Below are 9,299 nucleotides of genomic sequence, written 5' to 3' on the forward strand. Positions count from 1 at the left end.
AGATAAAAAACTTAAAGTGAAGAAAATAGTTTGGTGACTAGATTATATTACAATTTTGATGCCTTACAAATGAGTAAAGAAAATCTCCTATTTATAGGAAGAAAGTAGTTTGGTGACTTAGTCCCAAAATAATTAGATTGGTTCATAAATAAGGCCCCCAAGTATTTTCATAATGAATGGACATACAAAATTGACACATAACATTTACAATAGTGTTATAATATTTGCACCATTATTCATCATAACTTTTCTTGTGTAACTATTCGTCAATATAATAGTCCTCACTCAACATTAATTTTTATCCATATTAACTTTCTTTTAAGGGTTTCATACAACTTTTAAGAAAAATAGTCAATACTCTTAACTATAAGTGTATTGTCTAGATTACCTTCCACATCTTCTTAAACATCTTATTTAATTTACATTGCACAAATTAGAATAATAAAGATTATATTTTAAAAGAAATATGATAAATAATGTCTTGTTATTTAAAATTAAATAGTTTTAGATAAGCTTATTTTGTTGAAAGATCTAGTAAATCAACCGTTCTAATTTATGTGATGTTATTTGATTAGATACTTGATTTAAGAAAAAAAATTAAAACTTGTATTCTAAGACAAACATTAAAGGGGTCATTTGGTTGGGAAATAAGTTGTCCCATGATTAATTATCTTGGAATTAGTTATCCTGGGATTGTTATCCCACCATTTCATAAGGATAAAACTAACACTACAATCTGGGGATAACTAATTCGGGGATTAGCTATATCACGATTTTTTCTCAACCAAACATGAGATAAACTGATCTAAAATTTAATATCGGAATTAATTATCTCTTATCCCTCGTACCAAACGAGTCCTAAATATTTTTGTAACTATGAATTATTTCATTTAAAATTAAATTATTTTGAATATAAAGAGATTAAAAAAAAACAAAAAATGGAAAAAATATCTCCTAAATTAGGACATAAATAAATATTTAAGAAAGGGAGAGAATAATACATCTTGTGCTCTTACCTAAAACTACTTTATTGCACCCTCTTTATTACTATGTATATTGTAGTATTTAATAGGATTATTAAATTGCTCTGCGATCTCCCTCCTCTCTCCTGTTACCACTTACCTTCGACGCCTCAAACTCCAACACCTCATAATCTTCTCCATTCTTTTACTCTAAAATATCACGTCTCCCTTCTTTTACTTTACACCTTATTTTTAGTTGTTATAACTAACCCACTTTTGCTTCTTTAATTAATTAATCAATGGACAAACTTAGAAAATCCTTTAAATCTCTTTCCCCTGATAATACTATTAACACTTCCTTACAGTCTGAAGAAGAACTCCAAGTTCTCTTGAACCAAACTGAAAAAGAAGGAAAAACCAATTTTACTATGACTTCTTCTTCCCCTGCTATGGATACATCCGATGCTATGGACGTTATCGTCAAAATTAACACCAGAGAAACCCCAAAAGGTCTTAAAGATACCGAACTTTCCTCTTCTTCAAAATCCCAGTTCAGTAAAAATGGTGGCAACAGCAACAGTAAAACGTGGAGAGATTCCAGTTATGATTTTACAAATGATGATGTTATGAAAGAACAATGGAACAGTAACAAAGATTTTGATTTTGTAACGGAGTCGCCGTTATCTAGAGTTAATGAAGAGAGTCCCAATAACGGTGGTGGCGTTCTTACACCGAGGGATGTTAAGGTTTCGTTTAACGACCACCTTAACGAAACAAAACGACGCCGTTCTAGTGCTAGTGGTGGAGAAGCTGGTGTACAAGATGAAGTTTTGTTATGCAGTTCCACCTCTTCATTCAGGTCAAAATCTAGTCTTTTGAAAACGAAGACAAAATCAAGATTAATGGACCCACCTGAACAAGATCATAAGTCTCAGAAGATGACGATGAAATCTGGGTTTTTAGGAAAAGGTAGTGAAATTGATGAAGAGGATCCTTTTTGGGATGAGGATTTGCCTGAGCAATATAAGAAGATGAAGTTCAGTACATTGAGTGTTCTTCAGTTGGTAAGTTTGATTTTGATTATTGCTGCTTTAATTTGTAGTTTAACAATTCGAGTTTTAAGGGAAAAGAGGATCTTTGAGCTTGAATTGTGGAAATGGGAGTTAATGGTTTTGGTGTTAATTTCTGGGAGATTGGTTTCTGGTTGGTTGATTAGGATTGTGGTTTACTTCATTGAGCGTAATTTTTTGTGGCGAAAGCGGGTTTTATATTTTGTTTATGGATTGAGGAATGCAGTGCAGAACTGTATTTGGTTGAGTTTTGTGTTGATAGCTTGGCAATCTATTTTTGATAAGAAGGTTGAGAGGGTGACCCATGGGAAGGTGTTACCTTACGTGTCTCGCGTTTGGGTGTGTCTTTTGGTTGGTACATTCATTTGGCTGCTGAAAACCCTACTTGTAAAGGTGCTGGCTATGTCGTTTCATGTTACTGCATTCTTTGATCGGATTCAAGAATCTTTGTTTAATCAGTACGTGATTGAAACGTTGTCTGGGCCACCGTTTGTTGAAATTGAGAATGAACAAGAGGAGGAGGAGAAAGTTATGGCCGAGGTGCAGAAGCTTCAGAATGCTGGAGCTACATTGCCTGCTGATCTAAAAGCAGCCATATTACAGAAGAGACCAATTGGAACAGCACGGACTAGTCCCCCATCTGCTATTGCAAGGAGTCCTGTTTTCTCCAGGGTCATGTCGAAGAAGGAAAAGGAAGAAGAAGGGGGTATCACTTTAGATCATCTGCATAGGTTGAATCAGAAGAACATTTCAGCTTGGAATATGAAAAGATTGACAAATATTGTTAGGAAAGGGGTGCTGTCAACTCTGCATGATCAGCTACAGGAATCAACAGATGAGGGTGAATCTGTAGAGATCACAAGTGAAAAACTGGCTAAAGTTGCAGCCAGGAAGATATTTAACAATGTGGCCAAGCCGGGCTCCAAGTAAGTTATTTCCTCTGGAAAACAAAGTTTATTGCTCCTTATTGGAACCAATATACCTTTTAATCTGCCAATATTGTTGCTCTTAAGTTCCTATATTTGGATTTGCATACATTTCTTGCATTATTAATACCTTGTTAATTTTTCAAGCAGCATTAAAGTGGACGAGAAAGAGAGTTTTAGACGTATGCCCATTATTTCATTCTGTATTGTTTTATGCTTGCTCCGTCAGTGCCTTTTGAGTTCTTTTTTTCGGCTTCGCATAGTGGGGGTTGCTTTCATTAGTCCGTGCTTTTAAAGGAGAGTGATGCTCTTGCATATGTAAGCTACATACTGGCATTGCAGCTTTTCTGTTGAAAGTTTTAGTATCTCAGGCTAATGTGCTGAACCTCATTGTGTTGTTCGCTGAGTCAAAATCAGCAAGCCAATGATAAGTGCCTGTTATCCTGAAAACTGGAGCGAAATATTTTGCCTACAAGTCCGTTATATTCCAAGCTTTTATGCTGTTACATCATCCTACTTTTCCTTTATCATTTGCTTACTTAATGCATACTCTGGGATTGCCATCAGGTTCATCTATCTGGAGGATTTTATGCGTTTTATGAGAGAAGATGAGGCTCTGAAAACAATACGCCTCTTTGAAGGTGGAACTGAAGCCAAAGGTGTCAGTAAGCGGGCTTTAAAAACTTGGGTGGTGAGTACAATTTCCCTATATTCTCCATGAAGTTTTGAAAAAGCTTACAGTTTCACTTTTTTCACTTAATAGGAATATGCATTAAAGGAAATGTAGCTATTTATGATCTTCAAACTCATTTCAAGGCATTGTTTACAAAATGAATGCAAGATGTCTTAGTTTCAAAAAACGCATTTTCATTATTTTTACATTGTATTGGTGGATATTGGTGTGTGAAGTAAGAGTATCCAGAGAATCTAATATGGTTGTGTTAGATGAATATAGCTGAATGAATTTGAACTAAAAGTAAATGGAAGATTCTGAATATGTACTATGTACTGGGTAGGGGGAGCATCCGTTCGTACAACTTGATTGATAGACGACACTTGAGGTAGTAAATTTTTCTTTTTGCTTCCAGGTGAATGCATTTAGAGAACGCAGAGCTCTTGCTTTGTCTTTGAATGATACAAAGACTGCTGTGAAGAAACTGCATCATATGTTGAATGTCCTCGTGGCAGTTATCATAGTGGTCATTTGGCTCCTTATACTGAGAGTTGCCAACACACATTTCTTGGTTTTGATGAGTTCCCAAGTTCTCCTGGTGGTATTCATGTTCGGAAACTCAGCCAAGACAACCTTTGAGGCAATCATTTTTTTATTCGTCATGCACCCATTTGATGTAGGTGATCGTCTTGAAGTCGAAGGAGTTCAGGTGAGAAACTTTTCCACTTTAAAACAATTGATCTGACTGTATTATCATTTATGTTGTAGTAAAAAAAAATCTGATATTTGCGTTCCAGATGATAGTCGAAGAGATGAATATATTGACGACAGTTTTCCTGAGATACGATAACCAGAAGATCATCTATCCAAACAGTGTCTTGTCTACAAAGCCCATAAGTAATTACTATCGCAGTCCACACATGGGAGATGCAATTGACTTCTGCATTCATATTTCCACTCCTATGGACAAGATTGCTGCAATGAAGGAGAAAATCACAAGGTATCTGCAAAGATGCATCTCCTTTTTCTTATTACGTACTTTATTTCAGTCTTGGCATGCTTTCCTTTACTCTTTTATGACGCAAAACACCAGAGGAATTGGATATTCTTATTCTTTGAAACATTACTACGACTGGGTGGCAATAAGGAACTCAAATTAGTATCTTGTACTATGACTTTATAACTTCATCGTAGTTTAACCAGTTGAAGCAAGTTACTTCCTTTGCGTTCGAATTTACCAACTCATTCTTTTGAACCTAAACCTAATAGTGTGAAAAATCTTTACATTGTCAGTAGATAAAAGCTTAACTCGTGAAAATGTTCCTTTTCACTTTGCATCCAAGCACAATCAAGAGAAACTGATGAATGTTTCTTGTATTTTTGCTTATCTCATGAATTGCTTTTGCAATGGCAGGTTTGTCGACAACAAGAGCGATCATTGGTATCCAGCTCCATTGATTGTAATGAGGGATGTGGAAGACTTAAACAGGATAAAATGGTCAGTGTGGCTTTCGCATACAATGAATCACCAAGATATGGGAGAGAGATGGTCAAGGAGAGCTCTTTTAGTTGAAGAGATGATAAAGATATTCAGGGAGCTTGATATTGAATACCGTATGCTGCCTCTTGATGTCAACGTTCGTAACTTGCCACCATTGCCATCAAGTAGAGTTCCCTCTAACTGGACAATTTGTGCTTAGTCAATCTTAAGATGACTGAAATGGTTGCCGGAGATATCTAATGTGGGGTGAATGCCAGTGAACTAGAAGCAGATTCAACGTATAAGCAGCAGGTGGACGACCTGGATGCATACACATTGTCTCTGATTCGAGCTATATACTTACAACAACCACATACCTAGTATTATCCCACACCGTGGGGTCTGGGAGGGTAGTATGTATAGAAAATTCAAAGTTGAATGTTAATATCTTTTAAGAGGTGCAATACCTCATGCTTATTATAGATAGTTTATCTGTACTTAGTTTTAAATACAGTCAAACTCTTTGTCATTCTCTATATTAGCAGTTCACTATAACATCCAAGTTTTCTTTGGAACCAATATTTCGTATTATGTTATAATATTTATTCTCTACAACAGTACTTCACTATAGCAGCTAAAAATACTCTGGAACAAATAAGGCTGTTATAGAGGACTGTTATAGAGAAGTTTGACTGTATTCAATGGTCAATAATCGGCTTCCCTGGTTCAAGGTTTTCACCTTCATAAATGAAGTGCATCAGTTCTATTGATCACCAATTTTTTGAGTAAGGGCTTCTAGAGTTGGTTGACCAAATTAAAGTGAGAATCCTAAATTTCATTACCAAGGTTTCTTTTTAGTCTGTTCGTACATAGTTGCATGTTTAGTGTACAAAAAATGAATCCATTTAAAAAAGCCAAGGAATATTGATTACTGTGGATGATTATAATGTCCTTGTATCCGACCTAAACAGCCAATGACTGGCGCCAAAATTATTTCGGCTTTGTCCAGCTGAAAATTACGTGATTTGACTTGACATCCTAAAGAAACACAACAGGTCGGTAAGTATCAATTCGCCAATTATATGTGCTAGTCATGTCAATATACTTTCTTTCCAATTTATTTGGTACAATTTTCTATTAGTCCATTAAAAACTAATATCAATTTTTTTTATATTTGAAAGTAATTAAATATTTAGTTTATTCTTGTCAATGGTCCCGTTGTATAAGAACAAAGGTGATGTCCAGAGCTGTAACAACTATAGGGGCATCAAATTACTAAGTCATACCATGAAAGTTTGGGAGAAAGTGGTAGAAATGAGAGTGCGAAGGACGATGTCTATTTCAGACAACCAGTTCGGGTTCATGCCGGGGCGATCTACCACAGAAGTTATCCACCTTATTAGGAGGATGGTGGAACAGTACAGGGATAGGAAGAAGGATCTCCACATGGTGTTTATTGATCTGGAGAAAGCGTACGATAGGGTTCCTAGGCAGGTCTTATGGAGCTGCTTAGAGGATAAAGAGGTCCCGGTTGACTATATTAGGGTGATTAAAGATATGTATGCTGGAGCTAAGACTCGGGTTAGGACAGTAGGAGGCGACTCTAAACACTTTCCAGTTGTTACGGGGTTGCACCAAGGGCCTGCGCTCAGCCCATTCCTATTTGCCCTGGTGATGGATGCACTGACTCATCATATTCAAGGGAGGTGCCATGGTGCATGCTATTTGCTGATGACATTATTCTAATTGACGAGACACGAGGCAGCGTCAACGAGAGGCTAGAGATTTGGAGACATGCTCTTGAGTCTAAAGGTTTCAAGTTGAGCAGGACGAAGACGGAATACCTCGAGTGCAAATTTGGAGTTGAGCCGACGGAAGCGGGAGTTGAAGTGAGGCTTGACTCTCAAGTCATTCCCAAGAGGGGTAGTTTCAAGTACCTTGGATCGGTTATTCAGGGGATCGGGGAGATTGACGAGGATGTCACACACCGTATAGGGGTGGGGTGGATGAAGTGGAGGTTAGCGTCGGGAGTCTTGTGTGACAAGAAAGTGCCACCGTTACTAAAAGGTAAGTTTTATAGAGCAGTGGTTAGGCCTGCCATGTTATATGGAACTGAATGTTGGCCGGTAAAGAACTCACACATCCAGAAGATGAAAGTAGCAGAGATGAGGATGTTGAGGTGGATGTGCGGGCATACAAGGATGGATAAGATTAGGAATGAAGATATTCGAGAGAAGGTGGGCGTGGCCCCCATGGAGGACAAGATGCGGGAAGTAAGACTCAGATGGTTCGGGCACATTCAGAGGAGGAGCACTGATGCACCGGTGAGGAGGTGTGAGCGACTGGCTGTAGTGGGCACGCGGAGAGGTAGAGGGCGACCTAAGAAGTATTGGGGAGAGGTGATCAGACAGGACATGGCGCGACTTAGGATTACTGAGGACATGGCCCTTGACAGGGAATTATGGAGGTCGAGCATTAAGGTTGTAGGTTAGGGGAAAGTTGTGAATATTTCTACAGCACAATAGAGTGAGACTAGCCAGTTAGGAGTTAGACTAAGAATGTCATTGGTCGTCTATTGATGCAGGGCTTTAACTGCTAGTTTTACTATATTAGCCATCTATTTCGTATTTCGTATAATGTATTTCATATCTCTTATATTGCTGTTATTTTATTATGCATTTTATGGTACTAATATATCGGCTCTTGTTGCTTTTATGAGCCGAGGGTCTCCTGGAAACAGCCTCTCTACCCTTCGGGGTAGGGGAAAGGTCTGCGTACATATTACCCTCCCCAGACCCCACTTGTGGGATTATACTGGGTCGTTGTTGTTGTTGTTGTTGCTTGTCATATGCAGGTCGTTTGCAATTGATAAAGAGTGTGATGATAGCTATTCAATCTTTCTTGTCACAAATCTTTCCTTTGCCAAAAAAGATCCTGATAAAGATTGAAAGTATATGCAAAAGATTTATGTGGACAGGGGAGACAGATGGGAGCAAGAAGGCTTTGGTTGCTTGGAAACAATTATGCTGGCCAAAGACTGCAGGAGGACTGAATATAACAGATATAATCATTTGGAACAAAGCAACAATTCTGAAGCACCTTTGGAACTTATGCAAAAAGAAGGATCGATTGTGGATTCAATGGATGCACACATATTACATAAAGCAAGATATAGTATGGAATGTTAAAGCTAAACAAGTAGCATGGCTGACTCAAAAGATTCTAGGAGCTAGAAAATACTTGACAGAAGCTAATATCAATGTGGCAGAGGTGATGAATGGGAATAATTACTCCATTCGAGATGTCTATAATAAGCTAAGGGGTGAGTTCACAAAGGTCCCATGGAGAAGAGTGCTACGTAACAATGATAGCTGTCCCAAATGGCTATTCATTGTTTATATAGCCATACAAAGCAGATTATACACTAAAGACAGGCTTATGAAATGGGGGAGCATAACAAGTGCAGAATGTGTCTTGTGCGAGGAAAATGATGAAGATCATGAGCATTTGTTTTTTAAATGCAAGTTTTCAGCAACAATATGGGAGAGGTTACTGAAATGGGCTGGAGTAGGACAAGCTGCCAGGAAATGGAATGAAGAAATAAGCTGGGCCATTAAGTTTGCAACATGAAGAAGAACATCGGCAGCTCCATATAGACTGATGCTTGCAGGCACTATGTATTACATATGGCAAGAGAGGAACTGGAGGATCTTTCGAAAGCATAAAAAGAGAGCTGAGGATTTGACTAGATTGATAATCCAAGACATTCATTGTCGGGGTAGTATGAGAACTAGTTTAGAGGAAAAGCTAAAGTCCTTAAATTTCTATCCTTAGATTGCTATGTTGATACTGATTAGCTGATGTAGTGCTTATAGTTGGGGCTATATGTCCAACTATAAGGTGGATATGGGTTTTTTGTTCTGCAAATGTATTCATTTTTCCTAGGTAATAAAATTTTAAATTACCAAAAAAAAAAGAGGAAAAGCCCTCTCCTTAAGCCAAGTGGCAACCTTAAAATTAGCCACATATAATATATTAACTAATTAACTACAATTAACTAATAACTAATTCTGCCATATGGCATAACCAAAACTAGAAATTTTAATATATAATGCTTAAAAATATTATTAATAAATTTAAATAATTTAATAATATCGAGTATTAATTTAAATAATATAAATATTCATA

At 37.3% G+C, this 9,299-nt stretch overlaps 2 protein-coding genes across 2 annotated transcripts; both read left to right on the forward strand.

The window, feature by feature from the left end:
• The first annotated feature begins 1,082 nt into the window (after positions 1 to 1,082).
• LOC104243319 (mechanosensitive ion channel protein 6-like) lies at positions 1,083 to 5,690 on the forward strand. The gene is made up of 5 exons (XM_009798498.2): positions 1,083 to 2,958; positions 3,526 to 3,649; positions 4,047 to 4,340; positions 4,429 to 4,631; positions 5,046 to 5,690. The coding sequence occupies exons 1-5, from the start codon at positions 1,262 to 1,264 to the stop codon at positions 5,329 to 5,331; spliced, it is 2,604 nt and encodes an 867-aa protein (XP_009796800.1). The 5' UTR covers positions 1,083 to 1,261; the 3' UTR covers positions 5,332 to 5,690.
• A 2,301-nt stretch (positions 5,691 to 7,991) lies between these two features.
• LOC138876173 (uncharacterized) lies at positions 7,992 to 8,741 on the forward strand. Its single transcript, XM_070155076.1, has one exon. The coding sequence runs from the start codon at positions 7,992 to 7,994 to the stop codon at positions 8,739 to 8,741; it is 750 nt and encodes a 249-aa protein (XP_070011177.1).
• The last annotated feature ends 558 nt before the right edge of the window (positions 8,742 to 9,299 follow it).

The sequence above is a fragment of the Nicotiana sylvestris genome, chromosome 8, assembly GCF_000393655.2.
Source record: "Nicotiana sylvestris chromosome 8, ASM39365v2, whole genome shotgun sequence".
NCBI lineage: Eukaryota > Viridiplantae > Streptophyta > Magnoliopsida > Solanales > Solanaceae > Nicotiana > Nicotiana sylvestris.

Coding starts and splice junctions, on each gene's coding strand:
- LOC138876173 (XM_070155076.1), top strand. CDS start 7,992: ATGATAGCTATTCAATCTTTCTTGTCACAAATCTTTCCTTTGCCAAAA.
- LOC104243319 (XM_009798498.2), top strand. CDS start 1,262: ATGGACAAACTTAGAAAATCCTTTAAATCTCTTTCCCCTGATAATACT. Junction 3,650..4,046: donor GGGCTTTAAAAACTTGGGTG/GTGAGTACAATT, acceptor TTTTGCTTCCAG/GTGAATGCATTTAGAGAACG. Junction 4,341..4,428: donor TTGAAGTCGAAGGAGTTCAG/GTGAGAAACTTT, acceptor TTTGCGTTCCAG/ATGATAGTCGAAGAGATGAA.